The following is a 25,618-nucleotide window of genomic DNA, read 5'->3' as shown; positions in this document are numbered from 1 at the left end:
GTTCCATAAGGGGCATTTATACTCTGAGGGGATGGAGCTGTAAAATATTTACTTAAAATAGGGATTGTTCAAATGTATTGTGTCTTAACAGGCTCTTCAAGTGCTCAAATTCTGTTCTTAAAATGGCAGCCCCTCAAACCCTGCCTGAATTCTGAGGGAAGCCAAACCTGTTTCATCTTATAAATCGTGCTTTTAATAGAAACCTTTACTCAAAGAAATAGAGCCAATTTACATCAATTGTGTGATGCCTTCCATATAATACAGAATATATTGATGCAGCTCTGGAAACTGGCTTATGCCTAGGAAAAATGAGTATGCCACGTGCTTCCTCTTAAATTTGTTGTATCTACAGTCAGCTGGGCCTGTAATACGATGGTGTTGACATTTGAAGATTGACTTCTGGGGTTTTTTCTTTCTTTCTTTTTTGCATGGTGGTTGTATAGTGGTGGTATAGTTTGGGTTTTGGGGTTTTTGTTGTTGTTGTTTTTGGTTTTTGTTAAATTCAATGAACTGTTCCACACTTTAGGTGAAGCTTTACTACAGCATGGAAGCAGACGTTTGTAGAAATAGCTCTAAGTCCTTAGCAGGATTCGTACTGGTATTTGGGGAAGTATTTGTGGATCAAGACTGGCTGCAGGGTCAGTACAGGTTGGAGCTTGTTATACTGAAGAAGGCAAGCAATCGCTCCTTTAAATAAAAAATTAGACAGCTGACTGTTCCAGGTAGTTTTACTAACTAATAATAATGAGCTCAAAAATGTATTCTTTCTTTCCTGCCTCCCACTTGAACTATTTCTCTCTGATAGTGTACTTTTCTTCAGGAAAACTGATAGTAAACTACTTCAGGATAGCTCAAACTCTTGGCAGTTCAACTGGTCCAATGCCCTTGCTCATAGAAGGGCCAATTTTGAAGTAAGGTCCAGCTTAATAGATCCTGTGCAATGGTTTCTTTATTCACACAGTTTACAAGTCTTTAACCTTCTTTTAAGGTATAAAACTTACACATTTTTTTGAGATAGGAGAACTTAACATGTATGGGTGTTTTGGAAACTAGTGTCTCATATTAGTTAGGTGCTTCTAAAAGCCCAGCACCAGGTGTTAGGAAATAGCAGGCACTGAAAACTTCATGGTGTGTGAACTGTCTGAATATTGCCCAACCACTAGGTATTCCTTCTGTCTCAGAGTTGAATTCTCTATACTGATCAGATAAATATTCCTAGCAGTTGTCATCTTTTCTACCAAGCCATCTGAACTTTAATCAAAGGTTTAAATAAGTTTTGTTTCACTCTTTTTTCAGGCTACTGAAGGTCCCTGCAATTCCCCGAAACCAGGTATGCTGGACTTCGTCAAGAAAGCCAAGTGGGATGCATGGAATTCTCTTGGCAATTTGTCTCAGGTGACAATGCCTATAATTTCATGTAGATACTTTATAGATTACTCTACTTTGAAATGCCTGGTCTGTGCTAGTAGAGCGGCTCTCCTTCTGACACCAAAACATTTTGCTCTGTATTCTAGAGTCATTTCACTGCTTCAATGTTTGGAGTTTTTTTCACTCTGTAAGACTAGTTCTACATTATTACTACCAGCTTGTACTAGTGTAAGATGTCTTACATGTGTTGACTTTAAAAATAGTGTTTTTCACACTGTGTTCTATTCTGCTCTTTCCTTTAAGAAAGATTTTCTCAGCTCTTAAAGAGCAAATTTGTGAATCCAGCATATTGATAAATTTGTCACTTTAAAAAGTCATTTTTTTATGCCACTGACTAAAAGACTAGAAAAAGTGTTGTATTGAGACTCTCTCTTCATTCTTTCTCAGTATATCTTGACAACTTTAATACCTTTGATAACCTTTAAAGAAGTCTTTACTTCAAATACGTAAGTGTTCTTTTTTTATGCAGACTGTAGCAAGTCTGACATCGCACATAGCTACCGCAGTTTCTTCAGCTACTATTAAATGAAGGAAGCATAAGCTTTACAGACCAGATGTGTCATTTCTGCATTAGGCCTGCTGTTCAGGAGTATTTTCTGAGGTCAGTCAAAGATATTACTTAATACAGAGGGGGTTTTTTTGCATAATTTCATAAACATAACATTCTTGTGCTGCTTCAGGTTTTTTGGGGTGGTTTTGTTTTTGAAATGGCTCTGCAGCTTTTAGGAATAACCAACAAACACTTAAGGCAAAGAATCTGCTCTTGAAGTGATAATGGAGAGGGAATAGAGAATTTCATGCACTACAGATTATGGATTATAGAATTGTTCAAAGTATATTTTCAAGAAAATAAGTTGTAACAACCTAGAACTTAGCATTCTTCTAAATCCCTGCTTACTGTAGAAACAGGGAGGCAGGATTCCTTAGGGTTTTGCATGTCATGTTTGTGCTAAATGAAAAGTAGCGTCTTCAAGCAATTTTAAAATGCCATAGACCCATTTCAGCACTCTCATTTTCAGTAACGTGTTCTAAAATAAAAATTTTTGTTTTGGAGAAGTGTCCAACTGGGAAGAAGAATCAAAGTGTCCATAGGAATGTGTAAATGCTGGGAATATGACAAAGGTCTCTCTGGTAATCTTAGGTGTGGATGGGGGGGCACTTCTCCAACGAAGTAAATGTCTTCATCCCAGCATCTATGCACTTCTATTTTGTGGATCTGTTGCTGCTGCTTTCCAGATGACTTTAAGCACGATTTGTAGTGTTTAAATACAGTGTGTTTCTCTTCTTCGCATCCTTATTAAAATGCTTTCTAGCTGAGATTTTTTTCCCTTTTGTCCTGAAGCAGAGTCCCCTTCCCCCACGCTCCAGGTACCCATTTTATGAATAGCATAACAAACTGATTTCCACTTCAGCTTTTGATAATCTTACTTTTTTTCTTTTCTTTCATTATAGGATAATGCCAGACAGAAATATACTGAACTTGTCTCAAGTCTGCTCTCTGCAGAATCTGCTGACCAGAAGGAAGATGCATCTCCAGAAGAGGGCAGACACGATGGCTATGAAACAATAATAGTTACCACCAAAAACAATATCACAAAGATAATGTTTAACCGACCTGATAGAAAAAATGCCATCAACCATAAGGTAAAGAAATTAACTTGGCAGGATTCATGATTTTTTCTTTCCTGTTTAAGCTACTTAAGTTTTTAAAGAATTGTTACTACAGGTTTAGCAGAACTGACTGGAGCATGGTGGTCTGAATTTTATGAGGGCTTAGTATCTTGACTCCAATGACAACCTAAGGAATAAATATCCAGTACAAAATTAAACCACTCAGCTAAAATTTTACAGATTGGGCTTTTCTGTGTCTTTTGGGTTTTTGCAGACTTACAGGATTAGAGTCTGCACTAAGCTAAAATGGCAAACTGGAGGAAGAGTGGCCTGTTTTGTGGATAGAAGTGTTGACTGTAGCCCTACGTATAACAAAGCACGTGTGCAGCCCACTTGGCTCAGCACCGTTGTGTATGTATCTAGAGACTCTTCTGGTTCCCATAGCTGTGTTCATGAGGAGGTCCATCCTATTGGAAATGTGATCATCCCATTTCACAGCTGCAAAGATACTAGAACAGGGACTTCTGCTAGTTCTTTAATATATTATTTTGCCCACTTAAACTACTTCTCAGATTTTAAAACTAGCTGTTTTCCAGAGGACCTTTTTTTGTCCTTTAGATTTGCATTGTAAGTCTTGAGTGTTGCAACTGTGTCTTTATGGTCAGAAATACTTCACATGTGATACTTTGCTTTCTGTGGATGCAATTTTTTTTCATACTTAAAAGGACCATAGTTAATCTGTTTCTCAAGTTCCTTGTCGTTAGTATGAATCTCCTTTTTATGATCTCTTACTTCATCACATTTGTACTTTGTCGATTTTCCTCTTATGCAGATGTACAGAGAAATTATCAAAGCACTTGAAGAAGCTGGAAAAGATGATTCTACCATAGCGGTTATTACTGGTACCACCCTTCATATGCCTCTTTTAGATTTGTTTTATATTATGCCAAAGTGCAGTACTGACATGAGCTATGTAACTGTATTTAGAGTAAGATAGAATTGTGTGATAGAATTCTTTCTTCTAGTGTAGACCAAAGATTTTCCAAAGTGTTTTGGCAGCATTTTTTCATGGTGGTATTTCAAATTCTTTAGCAAGCTTGCTGTTACATCAGAACATCTTTCTGAGATGAGAACATAGACTTGGAATACTCCTAAGGACTTTATTACTTTTGAGCAGCTGATATATCTGCTCCACGACATCTTCGCTACTGCTTTTGAAGTTCATTGGTATGGGCTTAGTCAATTTTCTCTGCTTCTGTGATACGTTGGAACATACTAAAAACAAGCCCCTGAAATCCTGCACTGGCATGGCCAGTAGAAAGTTTATACTGCATATTTACCTGCGATCATCAGAAAAAATGGATGCTTTATATTGATTTTTTTTATTATTATTATTTATTTATCTGTGGTTGCCATAGGAAGGGACTGGCTATGCAAGCTGCAACCTGGCACAGCTGTATACATCCCAGTCACCAGATGTGTGCAGCTGGATGACTGCAGCAACAATGTGAAAGGGCACCCCAAACTCATGCTGCTTGTAAACTCTAGCGGCTCTGGGGACATGTCATTTGGAACCTCTAGAGGACTCTGATCTGTCTCTGATGCTGACTGAACAGCACAGTGGCAAGAGCAGGCAGAAGGGAAAGAATGGCTGAGGGCAGGTGCTGCCTGTCTGGCCCATCCTTGCTGCAGACAAACACGTGTTTAGGAAATTAGCCAAAGCTTGAGCTTTGGCTGGCAGTTTAGTGTGGATGCAAAGTGAATTTGGGCGTAAGCCCATTTACTTGTTACTTCTGAGGTAGTTGCATACATATTCTTCCCCCTGTCGTCTTTACTAGCACCTGGTATTCTCAGGATGCTGAATTTCCTTTCAGCAGCGATGATTAGGCACAGCCCTTACAAACTGAGAAGGGCAGTTCACACAACTGGGATGTCTAACACGTGTACAGCTAGGAGTAAATAGCGAACACCCCTGCACAAACCTTTCTGTTCCATTTTACATAGTTAGAAAGAGCAGTGCAGTCTAAAGTAATGGATGTGCTAGCCAATGAAAGGTCCCCTGTCCTCATGGAACACAGGATAATTTAGACAATTAAATCATGTAGTCCAGCTTTCAAGTACTCCTTGCTTTTTTGATGGTGCCTCAAACTGACTCGTACATTCACTAACGGGTCATCTGCTTCTTGTTGAAGAATACATCTTTCAGTACAATGATTTCAATGTAGTGCTGTCAGCCTTATCCTTAGAATACTGTGCTGTTTCCTTAATTGGTCATAAAAAATGTGAAACTTCTACTGCATATTAAATAGGTTATTTTGTCTACTTTTGATCCTTCATCAGTTTGAAGGGGGATGAAGGGAGATGCATAAACTTACATTTCCATTTTCTGGTTTAAAAAAAAAAGTAAGTTTCTCGCATCTTACTGTGTGAATGACTGTGAGTTGTCAGAAAGAAAATCTGAGCAAGTATGGAGGGAAAGAAATAAAACATTTTTTGTTTTTAATCTGACACTGTTACAGATGGAAAAAAAAAAAAAGAATTTCTTCCCTCCCCTGACTTGGATCTTTCAAATTTAATATTCTTTGGCTTTTTACCCATTGTTTTTCAGTGAATTGTCAGTCAAAACTTACTTTTAAACTGTACATGTCCTTTAAGGTTGTGTGTATACTTTGAGAAAATCCCTCTAATTACTTAACAGTGTTAGACACTTAGAATGAAATTCTTTTGTAAATGTAATAAATGGAAGCTTTTCTCTTACCTACTCAGAAACCTTTGGTGCATTTATTCATATGTGTTCTCTGCAGGAAAAGGAGACTACTATAGTAGTGGAAACGATCTGAATAATTTTACTAATATCCAACCTGGTGAAATGAAGAAGATGGCAAGCGATGGAGCAGTATTACTCAAGTAGAACATCTTGTTTTCATATATCTATAAGTTACTGTAATCGGTAAAATAAAATTGGCAAGCATTGTTAGAAACTATGACAGCAGGGACCCATTTGTGCTGCGATACGTCCATTGAGATGACTGGGTCTAAGGCCTCACCATGTGCGTAAACACAAAGATCATGTGGGAGAAGTAGCATTACTTACGTGAAATAAATGGGGAAATGAGATTAATATAATTTTTTTTAAGTACAGTGATGCTAAAGACTTGATTTTATTTTTTAGTCTCCAAAGTATGTGCAGGTATAATGACAAAAGCTTGATTTTGATTGTATAGTTGGTAAGCTACAATGAAAAACTTGGGCGGTTTTTGATATCCAACAGTGTCTACACTAGCAGGACATGCCAAAATACCTTCGCTGTCGTCAGACTTCTTTGAATAGAGATGAGGTGTAAGGAACTTGTTTGAAATCGCTCAGGAATTCTGAGATCTTGGTTCCATCTTTGAGTTTGAATCTACTTATTAAACTAGTTTATTTTCTAAGGCCAAAGAGATCAGGGGCATCATCTGACACGGTGGCTGAAATGGTTTTTGGGGACAAACAACATGTTTCTTTATTCCCTAGTGAAGCAGATTTTGTCTTTTTTACTTCTGTATGTGGTGATTACATCTGAAGGATGCTTGCAAGTTGAATGGCTTCCTCAAGCACTTGCAATTGATGGAAAATCTAAAACACACAGAAAAGCAAACAACGGTTTTGATTTATATTTTAAAAATGAACTGCAAGTAAAGTACTCCGTTTTGCAGCTTTTACTTAGGCAAGCTGTCTGTGGATCACAGTTGCCCCTACAAAGTGATAATCCTGCAGTCCGAATCTGTTGCAAAGATGTTACTCAGTGGTATCTGGCAAGTGTTCCAGCCCGCAGTGTTTTGTAGGGTGTTCAATGATGCATAGTCTCACGTGTACTTTATGGTCTTTTATCTTGCTCTTGCGAGAAGACTGTATTTGCTATGCTGTCGCTATTACACAAGCACAGTGCTTCATTACAGCTGATGCACAGAGAAGCCAGAGAAGTGGCGTTCTTACAGCACTGCTTACTTCTGAAAAAATATTATATTTTGAGAATGTATTTTGCACTTCTTGGATGGAGAAGTAGCTGTCAAGCAAAACAAAACGCTGTTTCTCAAACCCAGGGAGAACAGCACTTGGGAAACCTGTGTTGTGGTAGGGTCGCAGTTTTGGTGCCGGGGCTGGGGCTTCACTGCAGAACAGGATGTGTGAAGGGAATGGATGTCCCATGGATGGAGTTGGGATGGATTTATAGGCAGGTAGATAGGCAGGGCAAAAGGCTGTTCTTGTTAGTGAGCTGTATTCAGTAGCTGTAGCTGAAGAGGACAGCGCTTTCATAACTCGATTGCAGGAACTAGGAAAGCTGTGCTGACGTGCATGTTTGATTCTTAGTGGGTAAGGCAATGCAGGTATTTCAAATAGTTCTTATTTTCTTTGTCAGAATTCGTTTGGGAGAGGGACAAAAACATGCTATGTAGAATCTAGCTCATGGGTTTTGTTATGCAGTATCTAATCATGTGTTTTGAAAGTTGTTTAATGTAAAAGAGCAGCATGTGTCTCATACATTCTGTTTTTCCTTCTCCCTAGAGAGTTCGTGGGTCATTTTATTGATTTTCCCAAACCACTGATTGCAGTAGTAAACGGCCCAGCAATTGGAATCTGTGTAACAGTCCTTGGGTTGTGTGACATTGTCTATGCTTCTGACAGGGTAAGTATATTAACGTAGCTGATCCCAAGGCAGTCTTTAAGCCTCTTTCTGTAGGAAATATTACTTGGTTTGTGGTAATCTGACAGAAAATAACACGCAAGTGTAAAGGCTTTTTATATCATGTTAAGGAACACCTTTATTAATTCTGGCACGGGGTGCATCAACCAGCGGTTAACGTGCATGGAATTTCCCTGTGGTAGTCATGGTTATCAAGTTCCTGACTCTACTTTAGAAACTCTTTATCAGTGGGTAAAGAAAAGAGTAGCTGATGTGAAATAATGGTTGTAAGGCCCCTTTCAGGTGTGGGAGGGAGACCAAAAGTTTATTATGGACTGGAAGTGCAGTAACTGGCATTTTATCTAATCTGTGTTCCAAGGTAGGCTTGGAAAAGCTTTGGTTTATTCACAGAATCACAGAATCACAGAGGTTGGAAGGGACCTTTTAAGATCATCTAGTCCAACCAATGAAAAAAAAAAAAAAAAAAAACTACAACACAAAAAAACAAAAACAAAACCACCACACACGCAACCCACACACACACCACCACACCACCCAACACTAATCCATATTCCCAAGCACTATGTCAACTCCTCTCTTGAATACCTCCAGGGATGGTGCCTCAACCACCTCCCTGGGCAGCCCATTCCAATGCCTGACAACCCTTTCAGTAAAGAAATATTTCCTAATATCTAACCTGAACTTAAAGATTCAGCTTAAGATTCCTTTTAAGGTAACTTGCTAAATACACAACCAAAAGCTATATTAAGGCATAGCACAGAATCCCATTATATGGCTTACTTTTTATATTCTGTGCTGTTCATTAATATAAGGTTACTTAAACAGGTACAGAACTTAACCCAAGGCCTTCAGTAATTTTAGGCAAGCTTTTTCTTGCAGAACTGTCTATGATGGGTGGTACGTTGATGCGTTGACTCATGCTTCAGCACTGTCGCGTTTTTCCTCAAAGTCTCTGCTGAATTGGGTTTGTCACTATGAGACTTAGAAAAATTGAGCTGCAAGGGACCAACTCTTTCTGCTTCCCCTGTACAGGATCAGCTAGGACCATGGCACTCCTGATAGATGCTTGTATAATGTGCGTAATTTATGCAGTCTATTCTGGTCCCTATATCTCTTCTTTTACTAGAAAATTGTTGGGTTCTTTGTCTTCCTCCCCTTCCATCTGATCTTATTTTGCTGCAGGGTGAACCTACTGGTTCTTGTTCCCGAATTTAAAGAACAGACTATTTTCATCCTCACTTACAATAGCCATTGGTGTGCTTAGACTGTTAGATATGTCTCAGGTTTACATCTGTTTTCTCAATCTTTTCTTTTTTTGAGCTAAACAGCTGCAATTCATTCGGGTTTTCGTCATGTGCTTTCTTTTGCCTGCAGTCACATTCCTCTGGTTCCTACCAGTTCTTCTGTGTCTCTTTAAGCATAGTGGTACAAACTGGACACATCACTCCAGCTCATGTCGTACTGATGTGAAATAGAGCAGAAGAACTTCTCCACATTCTGCAGACTGTATTTCTGTTTTGACATCCCACAATGTTACTTAGGTTACATACTTGTGATCTGCTGTAACACCTGGATCCCTTACTGTAGAATTGCCAGTTAAACAGTGTCCCTGTCATATATCATATGCCAAGTTGTGTGAAGCTTTAACTTGTCTGTATTAAACAGCAGCTTGTTACCTCTCCACCTTAAGACTATTTTGAATTCTCATCACTTACCCCTCCACATAGTATCTCCTACACCCATACGATAATATAGATTTAGTTGAAGTTTAATCCAAATAAGCATTTAATGTTTTGTCCTACTACTAGTATCCTTCTTTCTTGAAGGATTTATACTTTGAAATTCATACTTGAACTTCCTTTTACTACTTGTATACATAATTGGTAAATGCATCTTATTTTTGCCTTGTATTTCTGTTTTTTTAAAATCCGTGCATGCTTATATTCATTTCATACTTAGTTGTCTGATGTAATTTTCACTTTCTGTGTACTTGTATTTAAAGTCAGTGATGAGCTCGTGATTTAGCTGAGACAATCTGTTAGTATTTTCCTACCTGCACTGGGACAGCTTTTGCTTGTGCCCTTGGTAACGGTTATTTGAGGATTCCTGTAGGATCTAAATTAGCTTTTCACTTAGATTAGTCTTCATGAGAGCTTTCCTATTAACTTCAAGTTTACGGAAGCCTTCTCGAAGGTGATTGTTCCCTATTCTTCCCTGTCCAGGAACGTGAACCCCAGTGCAGTAAGGTCATTCTCTTCCAAATTACTGCTTAATTTCACATTCTCCAGTAGTTTGGTTGAGGTGCCTTAAGCATTGGCTACCTACTCCAGAAGTGGCCAGCTTTGTTACATCCAGAATCTGGTTTTATTCTCAGCCAGGTATTCCCAGAGCAGATCATTACCGGCCACATTTATAGGACACTGCGCAGCCCAGTCTGACAACAGATCAGCATTTTGGGCAGTCAGTTAACATTGCCTTCTGCACTGGATTTTGCTCCGGTTTCTGGGGCACCAGTTTGTACCCCTGGTGTAGTTCATGTCCTCTTGCTAAAGCAGGACTAATTACACTAGCATGTATCCTGGCAGATATTGTCTACTCTTTTCTTGCAATGATATAATTATCACTTTCTTCCTAGGAAGTCTATTGATCTGTCTTACTGTATGGCCATCTGCAGTACAGTAAGAGATGATTGCCTTCTATCACAGTGAAAGCTGCATTGGCAACTTGTGCACTCTTTGTGTATCAGTTCATATTTTCAAATGGAAATAAAGGCAAGCATTTTGTTTTCATTGCTTAAAGTTGATATAAGTTGTCAAAACAAAATTCTGCAGTTCAGTTCTAACTTGCATCTAGGGTATGGTTTTGTATGATCCTATGATGTATTTCTGCCACAGGTTCATTTTAAATTTGCATAAAATTTGAGGAAATAACATTCAATGACTTGAATTTTTCAGGAGTAGAATAAACTCAGTGTGCCTTCTGAAAGCGAATTGCTTTTCACCTCTTAAGTTATTTGGGCTATGCATTTAATAACTTTTAGCACAGATGTGTATTAACATCTCTTCTGTAAAGATTTTTGCACATGCAAATCAGTTTCTTTAAGCACTATATTCAAATAAGGTAACTTCAATGGGGTTGTTATAAGGGAATTGAATTATACAAAGTCAGCTCTTAGGTGCATTGAGAGGATGAAGCAGTGTTACCGGATGGTATTTGAAAAACTATTATGGTAACAGTTCAAATGTATTTCTGGTGAACTCTCTCACAGTGTAAGTTTTAAAATGAAAATTAAATCCTAGTACTTTCGTTTTGTGCTCTGTTGTGAGATTTGTTTTGTTTTGTTCTTTTTTTTTTTTTCCCAGGCTACATTTCACAGCCCATTTAGTCAACTTGGACAGAGCCCAGAAGGATGTTCCTCTTACCTGTTTCCAAAAATCATGGGCTTAGCTAAGGTAAGAAAGTCTACACTGTATGTGGGATCATATGACCTTTGTCTGTTGGTATCCTTCAACTGTAAGAGCAAGTGGAGTCACAGCAAGAGCCCTCAAAGACAGTTCCTGTTCGCCCCTTTTGGAACAAGGATCAGGAAATGTAATGTCAGCACAGGCACCATAACAAAGTAGTGACCACTTGTAAAGCCATACTGTGAAGGTTTTCTATCTCAGGACTTCTTCCACCTTTTTGAGACAATTTCTGTATGGTGAAAAGTTGTATCTTTCTTCCAGGAATGGGAGGGAATGATGTAAAGAAGGGTGAAAAAAAGAAAATAGGAGCACTCTTAAGAGATGTCTTGGTAGGCTGCTTTTATTGGGCAGGGGAGCAAGTGTTGCAGTGGTTTCTGCCAACCCTGTGGGAAACTTGTATTCAACCATTCTTCTGAATGTGAAGCAATCCATTTATGTATTTACTTCCAGACCTTTTAGATTATCTGTTTTGTTCTAATATATATTGGTTTTCTGTCCATACTCTTATTTTCTCTGCCTACTCTAGAAATAAAGAAACCAAGTAATAGTAATTAGAAAAAAAAAAAGGAAGAAAAAAGAAACAACAGAATCTAAATTTTCTTTTCTAAGAATGTGATAATTCCCTTTCTGCTTCTTTTGATATCTTGCAGAAAAAAACTGGTTAGTTTCAAATACTTACCTGGTATTACTGCCTCTTGAGCAGGGTTTAAATCTGTAAGGAGTAGAGCAAGTGCTTCATAAACATCCAAGTATGAAGGGTGGTTTATTCAGTGTGAGAGAACCTACCAGTACGTGTTCTAGAAATCTTGGAGTCACTGCAGGAAGTGAACGCACACATTTATGATGAGGTAATTTCAGGTGACAGCCTTAGAGCTCTGCTCAAAAAGACATGTAGACTCTTGGTGAACAGTAGGAGCTGGAGGCCGGTCACAAGGGTGTAGCCCAGGGGTTGATACTGGGTCTGATACTTATTTAACCTCTTCATTATGGCCCGGATGATGGGACTGAGTACACCCTTAGCAGGTGATACGAAACTGAGAGGAATGGTTGATTCACCGGTTGTGTTGCCATTCAAAGGGACCTGGAGAGTCTGGGGAATTGGAGAATCTCATAGACTTCAGCAAAGGAAAAGGCAAAGTCCTGTACTTGGGATGAAATAATCCCACACACCAGTGCATGCTGGGGGCTCACGGGCTGGAAAGCAACTTTGCAGAGAAGGATGTCTGCATCCTGACGGACAAGTTGCCCATGAGTCAGCAAGGCACCCTTGTAGCAAAGAAGACCCAACAGTACCTGGGTTGCATTAGGTGGAGCATTGCCAGCAGGGTGAGGGAGGTGACTCTTCCCCTCTGCTCAGCACTGGTAAGACCACAGCTGGAGTGCTGTGTTTGGGTCTGGGCTCCAGCTACAAGAGAGATACGGACATAATGGAGCAGACCTAGCAAAGAGCTGCAAAAATAATTAAGACACAGGCGCATTATACATGTGAGAAGAGGCTGAGAGCGCTGGGACTCCATTTCCTGGAGCAGGAGAGACCTGGGGGAATCTTACCAGTATTTATAAATACCTGATGGAAGGGTGTAAAGAAGATAGAGACAGATTCTTGTCAGTGGTTCCCAGTGACAGGACAAGAGGGAAGGAGTACAAATTGAAACACGGAATTCCATCTGAATGTAAAAAAAAAAAAAAAAAAAAAAAAAAAAATTTTATAGGGAGGGTGATGAAACACAGGAACAGGTTTTGCAGAGATCATGCGAAGTCCTCATACTTGGAGAAGTGTCTTCATCCTCAGAGAGACTCAACACCCAACAGGACCCAGTCCTGGGCAGCCTGCTTCAGCTGACTCTGCTTAAGCAGGGGGTTTGAACTAGACTGTATCTGGAGGTCCCTTCCAACCTCAGCTATTCTCTGAGCTTTTCAGAGGGCAGACATTAACGAACAAGAAAGTTACATAAATGTAACTTGGAAGCTTGTACGTTTCCTGATAGATTACTCAAGTCTTGTATCTTGTTGAATCACACTTTCTACTTTTCTTTATGTAGGCAAATGAGATGTTGCTTTTCAATAAAAAGCTGACTGCAGCAGAAGCCTGTGCCCAGGGACTTGTGACTGAAGTCTTCCCTGAAAGGACTTTTCAGAAGGAAGTTTGGGCAAGATTAGAAGCTTATGCAAGCCTCCCCAAAAATGTCAGTATTTTAAATTTTTCTACACCTTGTAAGCCTGTAGCATTCCCAGTCCTCCTGCCGAACTTATCCAGTTACTTGGTTTCACGTCATCCTTAATTGAAGTACAAAGGCTCAATATATTTTCCTTTTAGCACAGATCTGCCCCTGTCCCTCTGCTGCTGTGAAACAGAAACCTCTCTTCTACCATGGCTGGATCAAAGACAGTACACTGTACACAGATTCAATGGCTGAAAAGCCATAAAAACTAACCAATTAATCCACTTGCAGGGGATTGTGCCTGGGTGCCTTCTCTTAGAATTTTATTTTGGCGATAGTTAAGGTTTAAGGGCCTTACCACTGGTTCTACAATATCAATTGTACTGTGTGCACTGTGGGCGCTCAAGATGACGCGGGGTGGCTTTCCTTTTTGCTGAATTCATTCATCCTGCTCACTAGTTTAGGTTTCAAAACTGCTTGAGTCACAATGGCATTAAGGTTACATTAGATAAGAGGAGACACTCGTGCCAGCTGCTGATAACGTAGGTTGCATTTGGCGCTGGAAATAGTTCAGCAGGTTTCACTACTTATGCCCACCTACTCTCATTATGAGCACTTAGTGGACTGCTATTTCGCTTCCCATGAACCTCCACCTTATTAGCAGTCTTAGTAATTAAATACCATAATTATTTGCAGCAGAAAGGTTGAGTAAAAGCTAAAAAGTATGATGTTAATACAAATCTGAATTCCAGTGTGTTTATTGTGCTGTTGTCTGAAGCATTAAATTAAGGTATAGAAAACATAACTTCTCAATGTTCCTCTCTTTCTCCTCCAGTCCTTGGCAGTGTCAAAGCAACTGTTACGAAGTGCAGAAAAGGAGAAGCTCCATGAAGTCAACAGTAAGGAGTGTGAAGTCTTGAAGGAGAGGTGGATATCTGATGAATGTATAAATGCTATTGTCAGCTTCTTTCAGAAGAAATCAAAACTCTAATCTTCACCAGTAGAATAATTCACCTTCTGGCAATAGCTTAGTCTGCCCTTATTGTTAATAAAGTTTCTCTTCAAGTAATATTCTTACACCTTTTGATGTGATGTATTTCCATTCTGAGTACTGGGTTAAAACCGGTTCATAAAATTTATACAATGTTACGTGCCTTGGATCCATTATGGATATTTAGATTGGGGAATAAAGGTTCGTTATTCTATAGGCAGCAGTGATGTTTCTGAATAATTAAAAGCAGATTGTCTTCCAAAAGAAGCGATAGATTCAATAGGACTATATTTTGATATCTCTTTGATAAATCGGATGAGTGATTCTGTGGGGAAGGAAATACTGTATTAATGAAAAAATAAATAAAAGTATTTAATTACTGTTGTGCTGTTTCTTACTCCTCCTGTTAAACATCCTCAGTGAGAGGGAAAGTAGGTAGTTCCTGGAGGTGTATTAATATAGTAATACTCTTAAAAAACTATTTGCTTGAGATTCTGAGAGATGTTTGTTGTGAGCTTTATGGTTCTAAGCTTAAATATGTTTTTTCCATTAATTGCTTCATATTGCCCTTTTTATGTGAAAAATCCCATTGAAGATGATGTGACCTTCTACTGTAGCCCTTTTGGAGTTAAATTAACAAAATTATTTTTCAAGAGAAAATTTCTCCACTCTTCATGGATGCCTTGGGGTAGCGTAGCAGGCGTTGCAGAGGCCAGGGTCGTGGGTCGGCGGGTATGTACATAAAAGCAGGGATTTTGTGGCTGCCTACGGGAGGCTGCTGGATGCCCATTTCTCGTCTGGGTGGGAGTGCCGCTGGAGCAGAGCGGCAGAAATGGATGGCTCTGGGTGCTGAGGCTTGTGGTGCTGCTGTCACAAAGGATGTGCAGGACGGCTGCTTGGCTGTGGCACGGCTGCCTCGCATGGTAGGCAGGTCTTAAAATCCAGGCTTTTGTCTCCAAAGTGGCACCTGGCCCTTGGGATTCGACTACTGAGAAAGAAAAAGAAAAATGGGAGGGGAGGAAAAAGAAAAGGAGCAGCGTGGATGCGCAACGCTCAGGAGTGTTTGCTACAGCAGTGGAATCTGATGCGGAGAAGTATTAAAAGTATTTAGGGTCCTGCTTAAACCCTCTGGGAGAGCGGGTGCTGGCACACGGGATTACCAGCAAAACCAAGTCTGCTGTCACACACAGGGTGGCAGAAGCAGGGCCAGCGAAACGGGGACAGGGTGAAGCGGTGGAGAGATACAGGGGAGGGAGGAGAGGGTAAATCGGGCAAGGAGACCAGGGAGCAGCCGTCTGCCAGGCTGACAGGAAAGAGAAGGAAGCCAAAATAATTTCCTGTTATGAAATAACATGGAAGAGGGCCGGGGAGGGCATGCTGTGAAACAGCCAAGGGACAGTGGGGCTCTTCCACCTTCCCTCCCAGTGCCCAGAGAGGGGATGTGGCCCCAGGGCATGGCGGTGGGAGGAAGGATGTCTCTGTGGGACCACACCCACAGGCCAGTGCAGTGGTGGGACTTGAGGGGTGGCCGAGGCCCAGGGGTTGGTGGTGATGGAGGCAGTGAGAGAAAAAGCTGAGACAGAGGCCCAGGTGTGAGGGTTGGTGCTGGCTGCAAAATGGCAGCAGTTGTGCAGGGCGAGGAGGAGGCCGGGAGCTGTGGCCCTGGGCTTGGGGCAGCACAGGGGATGTGCTTTCAGGCCTGGAGGGTGAAACGTGGCTTTGTCTTGTCAAGGCTTTGGTGGCTCGTATTCTGTGTGCTCATTCTGAAACGCATTTCTGATATTAAAACAAAACTGTTTTCCTTACTGTAGCTAACTCAAAACACCAGCAAAGAAGGAATGTTTAATGCTCGGATTAAGGCACATAATGAAGGCAAAATTGCTATGAGCAGGTAAAATAATGTTTTAATAATTATATCAGATTAAAGTGAGTAGTTAATATCACAGCTCTCCAGCCAGGCTGACAGGTGAGAGCAATGCATGCAAAGACATGTTAGTACTCTGTGGAATTAAATATCTACAGGTAATTATCAGTTTATATATTTTTCTAACTGGAGCCCTCAAAGAGCTTTTATTAATTGATGTAAATTTGTTTTCATTAAAGCTAAAGAAGGGCACTTGGGAGGTTACAAACAGTATGTTCAAGTAAAAGCCTTTAGTCTCTTCTAGAGCTTGTTATTTGGTACTGTAGTTACACCCCGAGGATGCTTGTAGTATACAATTCACTAACTCCATTATTAGTGTAATTTCTTCAGTAGATTCTCCATATACTCTGTCTGATGCTGGTTTTCATTACTAAAGGAGCAGTACACAGCAGAGGGAGACTTTTGTTTGGCTCTTTTATTGGTACTGGACTTTCTCTTCCAATTTAGTTAAGATCCTAGAACTGTAAGAACCATGTTGGTACTTTTGATTACACACAATATTTCTTATGCACCACATGTTCTAACGTATAGGAAATATTTATGCAGATTGAAAACTTCAACCTGAACTCTGAATAGTTCACTACTTTGTTTTCCTTAGATGTATATATAAATAATCTGGTGGTATCTCCAGTTTGTATCCCTCGTGATAGTGTATATTCACCTTAATTAACCTTTTGTGATGTGTAGCCTTTCATATTTTTCAGCCAGTAAAATATCTATTGCAAATGTGTTTTTCACTTGGCATTTTAGATGAAAGTAATATAGCTAATCTTACAGATATGAAATAAGAAATTCTTTACCTATTGACATGAAGGTTAATTTAAAAATCTAGAAAAGATTTGCATAGATTAAAAAAAACCTAAAAATTTAGAAATCAAAGTACTTAGAGAAAAATACATGGAGTCTGTAACAACATACCTAAAAGAAGATAACAAAAAAATCTGTAAATTGTTACAATTTACATTGATTGAAGAGATATTTTTGCTGTCTCAGCACTGCTGAATATTTTTCTATTTCTTTTTGACATTTAAAGTGGTTAGATTGGAGTAACTTTTTAAAACTTTTTTTTTTTTAAAAGTATCTGAGCAACAAAAGGGCAGAAGCTGACTTCTGATTATATTATTCCATTAGCCCTCATCTTCTAAATATGTGTGACTTTACCTTTCTTTTGTGACCCAAGGACAGAATACTAAGTGTTTTTATCAAGGTCTACAATTGTACAAGGAGAAGCAGCAGAAGGTAGAGTTAAGTAAATAAAGTTAGTGGAGAGAGTTTCTAGGAAATGTCCCTGTTCTGCAGTAATAAAACAGAAGAAAACATAGTTTATATTTGTCAAGGACAAACAATATCGAACTGATCTAATTTCCTTCATTAGTGTGACTGGCTTGGTGTATAAGCAAACAGCAGTGAATGTAATTTAAAGTTTAGAAAGGTTTTTTGTGCTGTTCTGCTATGCAGCTGCTGTAAACAATTCCAGGAAATGTGATCTAGATTAAATCACAATTGTAGAGTGGCAGAATTGGCTGAAACTCTGGACTAAGCAGTAGCCATCAGGTCATCAAAGTGAGAGGGCGTAGACTGTGATCTGACAGGAGTTTATTCTGGTGTTGCTTTTGCTCAATGTGTTCATGAATGAGTTGGATGTCAGGAGAAAGCACTAGATTATAAAATATGTGGCTAACACCAAGTTTTAAGATGGTCTTGGTGAGTTGGATTGTTCATAAGCAACAGGATGAATTTCAATAAAGAGAAGCACCTTTCCACTCATGCTGCTACTGTGAATTTTCTTTTGATGATTCTACTGATGATTAGATTATCTTCTGCTGGTGCTGAAATTAGATACCCCAAGAACTGACATAATTGCTCTAAAACCTAGAACTATTTCAATAGCGGTTATCTTATTTTAGCAAAACCTCAAGCACATTAGTTTGAAATTTAGTTCTCACTATTCTACCTATAAAGGGAGAACAAATTCTGCCTGTAGGCAAGAACCCAAAATACATGCAAACCCACTTCTATGAAGCACTTCTCTTTCCCAACCCTCCGCTTCCTTCACAGTTCTTCATCTCTGAGAATGTGCTCTTCCTTTGTGCTTGTCGGAAAACATGGAGAAAGGTGAGTCTGACGGGGTAGAGCGGGGAATTCTCCCAAGCTTTGCTATTCTCTGCTGTAGCTAGCAGAGAGCACACTGGTAACTTTTTGAAGGGTCTTTCATATGCTTTTGCAAGCTTTTTGTAAACAATGTATTTCAAAAGTTTTAGGAAGAATCTCTGTGAGCTTGCACTTCTCATTGCAAGACATTCTTGTAGCAGTTGTGCCTTCTGCTTCTGTAGGAAATCAGGAAAGCAATGAAAATAAGCTTGATTGTCTGTACCGGGAAACACTGGAAACAACCATGATGGTGGCTTCTGCCAGTCTCTCCTCCCTACGCCGTAAAACCTTGAGGAAGTCCGGTGGCTTAAGCAGTGCTCAGTAAAGGCAGGTAATATTTTACTTCTGTGGTGGATGGTAAACCAAAAAAAGGCTTAAACTTTTTTAAACTCCCTTCACTTGCATTTGCTGCAAAATCAGCTTAAAATCTTTCAGGCTTCATTTCCTTTTACCTTTCCTGTTGCGGATAAGCATAGTAGCATAAGAAGCTCAACCGGGTGTGCGCCTTCTTGTGGGAGTCTAGAAGAAACTTGGAAGTCTGTTATACAGGACTGGTTTTGGTCTTTGGAGCTGAACAGGGCTCATGTAGATTACAAGAATGGATGTTCCTTTTCGGAACACCCATTTTCATATAGGAGATAAAGAACACAGGATAACTTTTTATTCAAATAAGATTCACATTACATTTTTTTGATAGTAGAGTGGATGAGTTGCAAATTCAATATGTAACATCCTGAAAAGCAAAGCAGAAGACGGGTAACTCAGCGTGACATTTAGCTTTTGATATTTTAATTAAAGTAGCAATCTTGTGTTTATACGTGTGTGAGGAAAGCAGAGTTGATTCTTAGTTGTTTGTAGGCACTGAAAACCAGCCCCAGCAGTCAGTCCACACTTAGAATACACTTCAATCGAAATAGCAGCAAATTCCAAATAAATCTAGTGGAGTACTTCTTTCCTTCTTATGACATGGAATATCGACAGCCACACCCTTCGCACACAGAGTGTAACAAAGGTCGAGATCAGTGGGGCCACTATTTCACCTCTGGTACATTTTCTTCCTCTAAATAGAATCTCCAGTTTATTTCCGTCTTTTTTCCTTCCTCAGACACAGCAGTAAGCCTCCAGTGGGAACTCCAGCTCACATGGTAATTATTAAACTTCTTTGCTGCTAATCATGCAGTGGGAGGTAATGTGAATGAATATTAAACAGCATCTTACACTGATCTTCAGCAGACACCGATAGCAATCTGCTGGACAAAACGAGACCGAGGTATTTTTTTCAATACTAGAACTGAAGCTGTTATTTCTAACTTTGAGCCTGCTGCTGAATGTAGTACTGAAGATACCCTCTCTGTTTCCAAATGTAGTTTTGGGTTACAAAATGGTAACACAGAGGACAGTCTTTTAATGGAAGAAAATAATGCATCTGAGAATGGAAAGGTATAAATGCCTAAATATTTCAAAACTGTGGATTTGAAGTTAAAGCTGTAAACAATAGAAAACAACTGAGGAATTAATATCCAGACATGAAAACAAAATATTCCCCTCTCCTCCTTCCCCCACCATTAATTGGTCTTTACAAAGGGTAGTCTTTTCAAAATAGGATAATTGCAAATTAGGTTTTCATCTGTCCCCAGAAGGCTCTGATGGGAAACTGTTCTCTGATCTACTGGAAATGGAAGGAAAGAAGCGTCTGCCTCTATTCCAGGAGAAGACCAACACCTCACAGCTCTTCCCCTGATCGTTGTCAGCAATCGACCTATTTCTTCGAAGTCCACGCATCAGTCAGCCGGCGCTACCCCATTCTCCCTGTCTTCAGACACCTAATCAAGAAAAAATTCCAGCTCCTGCACACGTGAAGCGGAGCTCTTCAAAATGTGCTTGCTGTGGGACAGGCAGGTGAGTAGTGGGACAACCCACCACTGGCGGTTCAGCCATGAGGGATGTTAGAGCATCACATGATGCTCCAGAGACTTCTGAGATGTCTACAGTGTTAAACAGATGCCTGTGAGGAGATCTTCCTCCGGATCCACTGCTGAACCAAGCTCTCATTCCACTGTTGTAGCGGCTTCAAAGTTACAGTCACCAAATACAGCTGCCACCTGCTCTTTCCATATGACTGTATATGAACAGTATAGGACACAAACCTCTTCAGAATGAGCTTGGCAATGAGTAAGCTTTTGTCTTGTCAAAAAGGCAGAATCTTTCTCTTGCCATGGCAAAGCTGAAATACATTAATACTGAAAAATAGTAATTTCTTGAATTCCCGCTTGTTGTCACAAGTGAGCCTCATTCAGCATTGCTGGCTTAGTGTTGTTTATTAAGTCAGTAAGTGTTTTCTTACTCTTTAAAAGCGATGGGTAATATCTCATGGGACTTGAATACAACTGTGTTATTAAAAAAATAAGAATACCAAATTTCATTCATTTTATGTGCCAGGATCTTGAGACATTTTCTAAGACCTCTTTCTAAAATTAGTCAGCACATACCTGTCTTCCAAAAGGCTCATCCTGGCTACGATTACATATTTTTTCAGATATTCTTAAACAGTAATAAAACGTAGCATACAGACTGCTTGTTAATTACAGTTGTATGACAACATAAATACATTGAAATAGTGTAAAAGGGGTGATGTGACTTAGATACAGTCTCTGGACCACATTCCAACTGCCTAAAAATGGTGTGGGCTGAAAGCTTTTCAGGCTCCAGTGGAATGACTTGTATTTACCTTCTATAAATAGAATAATCTGTAAAATAGTTTACTGGTAGCTTGACTGTTGCCCGAGACCAAATAACGGGTGGCCTTGTAAGTCAAATACATACGTGGTTTAAGTAAACACATTTACCCCTCTGTCAGAATGTGGGACTAGAACATGTTCCTGTGGACTCTTGGATTTTGGAGGATGATGACTGTTCCAAGAAAACCTCCTTAAACTTTTATGACTAAATGAGGTACTTGATTTCATCTTTTTGTCTATAAGAGGGTTGTTTCTATTAATTATGTATTTAGACTTCATTCATTTGTCCGTCTGTGCACAGGAGCTTCCCACACATTAATTTTGCTAGTTTTTTCCCTTTAAAATTAATCCGTTGCTTCAGGTATGCAGGTCTTCTGTGAGACGTCTTAAATCGCTCTTACTTGCGTATATGGAACTACTGCATAGTTTACCACGTGGTAAGAGAATTTCAGGATTATTTTTAAAGAAGAAAAGCCATAAGAAAAAAAGCACTTTGCTCAAGGCATTATTTGGACTCCTCACGTAAACATAGCTGAATTTTCTACTAAGCCTTTCTGAACGGAAATAAATTAATTACTTGCAAACAGGAATGTACTTGGTATATTAGCTTTAATGAGCTAGCAGAGCGGTTTGGGTCAGGTTGTGAAATCACCCATTTCCCGTCCTGCCAGAGTGCCTGGATGGTCTGTAAAAGAGGCAGGGAGCTCCACGCCTAAATGAGTTCTGCCAGATTTATTTAATTTAAGCCTCCTAGGGGAAGAAGACGGATAGGTTTTGCACGTGTTTCAACTCTAACCCAAAAACTCCCAGAAAGAGTGACTGAACCGCGTGATTTTCCTGCGTGTAGGAGACCATTCAAAGGAGAGTGATTGCAGACAGTCCTCTTGTTTGGCCCCGATGAGACATCATCATTCAAGAGGCTGAAGGGAAAGGGTGCCTTCACCGGCTCCAGCCAGCCGGCTTAATCTGTCTGGATGTTAAATCCAGACTAAATTTGGTAAGAACATATATGGAACTCTGTGTGTTACCTTTCCAGGTGTCTAGTAGATACACAAGTATGCACAGCATGAAGGTCAGCTCGGCTTTAGTTGAGCAGAACTTGTTTTTTTCCCATGGAAAGACTGGAGCCCAAATGTAGGGCTGTTCTGAATGGATTCTCTCATCTGGGTGTTTCTAGGATGAGCTTTTATTTTAACACAGGAGACAGATTTGTAGAACATCTGAACTTGAGGTGCATTTAGACAAGGTAAAGCTCTTCTTATATGTAGCATGTGAAGTTCAGCTTCCTCAGTTAGGAACAAGGTTTAGGAGCAGAAAGAATACAGATAAATTCACAGATTGGTGAGTGTGACTGCTCAAAGCAACTGTCAAGAGTATTTGCAGAAGAAACTTGTTTTTGCCAGAAATCATGAATATTAGTTCTGCTGCTGCTTCTCGCAACGTGTTCGGCACCACTCTTTGCTAGAGTTCAGCTGGAATTCAATAAACTGCAGCAAGAATATTCTATTTATTCTAATTGAATTAGAATAAATTGGCAAGAATTATGGTAACAGTGAGGTATGTCACCTATGAAAGGATAAGACATAAATATTTTTATTGCTTTAGAACCAAAACCTCACTCATTGCATGGAACAGCACAAAAATAATGTATTGAGGGGTACGTACTGGGTCTGCGTGGCAAGGTTTTGGTAGCGGGGGGGCTGCAGAGGTCACTTCTGTGAGAAGCTGCCAGAAGCTTCCTCTGTATCAGACAGAGCCAATGCCAGCCGGCTCCGAGCCAGACCATCCGCTGGCCAAAGCTGAGGAATCCGTGACAGCGGTAGCGTCTCTGGGATAACATAGCTAAGAAGGTGAAAAAGTTGCTGAACAACAGCAGCCAGAGGAGAGGAGTGAGAATACATGAGAGAACTCCACAGGCACCAAGGTCAGTGAATAGAGAGGAGGCACAGGAGCAGGGATTCCCCTGTGGCCCATGGTGAAGACCCTGGTGAGGCAGGCTGTCCCCCTGCAGCCCACAGAAGTTGACAGCAGAGCACATATGCACCTGCAGCCTGTGGAGGACCCCACAGCAGAGCAGGTGGATGCCCAGAGGAGGAGGCTGTGACCCTATGGAAAGCTGGCACTGAAGCAGACTCCTGGCAGGACCAATGGCCCTGTGGAGAGAGGAGCCCACGCTGGAGCAGATTTGCTGGCAGGACTTGTGACTTGCTTTCTCAGCAGAAACTGTTAGTCCCATTCTTTTAATAGGGGGTACTGTAGTTGTCCTCAGTTACCCCCTCCTAGTTTCTTTTTACAGGAAAAGCCACGCTTTTGAGACTGAACCATGAGCAGGGATAAAGCAGACAGTGGCTATGTCAGTATCTACTTTCTGGGTAGGATCTCTTTATTTCTACCTGCCTAGAAGCAACTTTACATCACGTCTCATTAACTTAAACTGAACACTAAATCTTTGCAAATATCCTTCATGCATTTTCACTATTTTAGGAATAATTATGATCTTTATAGAAATATCTGGGCTCCATTCATCAAGATTCGTGTTTATAATTGAGATGATGAAGCATTCAAAAGGTACATCATGGAAGGAAGGGCCAAGTTTTAACTTCAGATAAAGTAATTATTTGTCACAACTTTAAGTTTTAGTTATTGAAGTATTTAGCTCAACAAAACTAAGACACAGAAGACTAGAAGTCTTATGATAGTTTTGCTTCTGTACCCACAAAATTAGTACAACAAATATACTTAGATTCATAATTTGATACATAATCCACAAGTTAAGAAATGAAAATACACACTGCCTCCCACTTCACCATGCTGCTTCTCCCATTTGACTCACCTCAGTTTGTTCTTATAAAGATTAATCTATAAATAGATCTGGCTTCCCTTCACTGTAACACAATGTAATTCTTTCATCCCCTAACTCACCCAGGGTACTACCTCCCTGTAAAACATTAAAAAAAAAAAAAAAAGGCACATGAATTCTTTGGCACTTACAGGGCTTCCAAAACCAGGAGAGGGAGAACTTAACAAAAGACAACATTTTACACATATTCAAGAAGACTTTTTCCACAGATTCTTTAATACCTGATAGCTACGCAGACAACCCCATTCAAATAACTATATTTTGCTTTTAGTGTATTTCAAAATTGCTCATATATATTTGGCAGCTTTGCGTTGTATGACATTTGTATTGCTTACAAATGTCATACAATAGAAGACAGGACACAAAGTAAGTTTTAAGCGTACTTTATTAATTGCAAGCAGTTGCCGCTGCCCAACATCCTCCAACCAAGTTACAGTTTTACACATACTGTAGAAGATGGCTCTATCTCCAGTGGTATCACAGACCGGTCTGCCTTCTGGTTATGGGTCAATAAGCACATAAAGGTTCTTCGGAAGTTTAACGCCACTTACCCTATGTATGGAGATAAAGTATTATTAAAAAGGTTTTAAAGGAATCATTATATTCTATCAAAAGCTCTTAAACAGTTCTTAATTTTTAAAGAGTAGCATACACCAAGGTAATAACACATTCTAACTGCATAGGGCTGGTATCTTGTTTTTGATGAATGCTTGGCAAACTAAGTATGTTAAATCACCATGAGGGAGAAGGAAACAGAAATCAGCAGATTTAGCCAAACTTTCTGTAAGTAGGACCTCGGGTGAAGATAGACATTACATCTTCATGTACAGGAGGAAGAGATAAAATTATCCTCCCTCTTAGACCAGCTGAGAAATAGTTCCACAAGAAAACTCCGTTGCCCAGCTGTTTTGTTTGCCAGAAGCTGCAGCCACAGGAATTCCGCTGACTGAAGTGGCACGGCAGCTACTCTGCTCTCCTCAGAGATCACAGGCTACTGGGACAGCCAGTGCCTACAACTGGAGAGGTTACTTAACAGTGTCAAGATCACCTCAATTCCACAGGCTTTGGAAGCTAGAACTAAAGATTTTCTACTGTTGCCAACAAGTACCAACTGACGCTGATAGTGGATGGAGGACTGAAATCCATTTGTTTTGAATAATCCCTGTCAGCTAATCTCTGTATCAACAATAAAGTTTGACAGAATTAAAATAACAAACGTGCTGAAGTTAAAGAGTGCATCATCTGCTTAAATATTTATTAGTTAAAACACATGTATTTTAACCAAATATAATGCCATTTTTTCCTCAATTTCATACGTTTTGTACAGATCATTCTATCATTTTAAGGTAATTGCATTTAAACAGTAATGCTTATTTACCTACATTTAATCACAATAAAAAAAAATGTCTCTTCAACCAGAAACGAAGCAAGCACATCAATGCAACAAATTCTGATACAGTAAGTATTTTTCAGGAATTATCAGTACTGCAGCAGTGTTAATCAATTCTAAATTGGAATGCTGGAAACCAAAAGATTAAGACAGAACTACACGAAGAGTATTTTTCATATATTTTACAGGACAGAAACCTTTGTTCATGTTCTTCT

The 25,618-nt window shown here is 39.7% G+C and overlaps 1 protein-coding gene across 2 annotated transcripts in view; it reads left to right on the top strand.

Annotated features, from left to right (window-relative positions):
* ECI2 (enoyl-CoA delta isomerase 2) overlaps positions 1-14,724 on the top strand; it is a 31,165-nt gene extending 16,441 nt beyond the window's left edge. For both annotated transcript variants that reach the window (XM_074146370.1, XM_074146371.1), the window contains exons 3-10: positions 1,297-1,395; positions 2,881-3,072; positions 3,872-3,941; positions 5,844-5,946; positions 7,585-7,705; positions 11,086-11,175; positions 13,230-13,373; positions 14,185-14,724. In XM_074146370.1, the coding sequence (XP_074002471.1) occupies positions 1,297-1,395; positions 2,881-3,072; positions 3,872-3,941; positions 5,844-5,946; positions 7,585-7,705; positions 11,086-11,175; positions 13,230-13,373; positions 14,185-14,340 (975 nt within the window). In that variant the 3' untranslated portion in view covers positions 14,341-14,724. The remainder of the gene's footprint in view (positions 1-1,296; positions 1,396-2,880; positions 3,073-3,871; positions 3,942-5,843; positions 5,947-7,584; positions 7,706-11,085; positions 11,176-13,229; positions 13,374-14,184) is intronic.
* The last annotated feature ends 10,894 nt before the right edge of the window (positions 14,725-25,618 follow it).

The sequence above is a fragment of the Numenius arquata genome, chromosome 4 (genome assembly GCF_964106895.1).
Source record: "Numenius arquata chromosome 4, bNumArq3.hap1.1, whole genome shotgun sequence".
Classification (NCBI taxonomy): domain Eukaryota; kingdom Metazoa; phylum Chordata; class Aves; order Charadriiformes; family Scolopacidae; genus Numenius; species Numenius arquata.
This window is presented reverse-complemented; position numbering and strand designations above follow the sequence as displayed.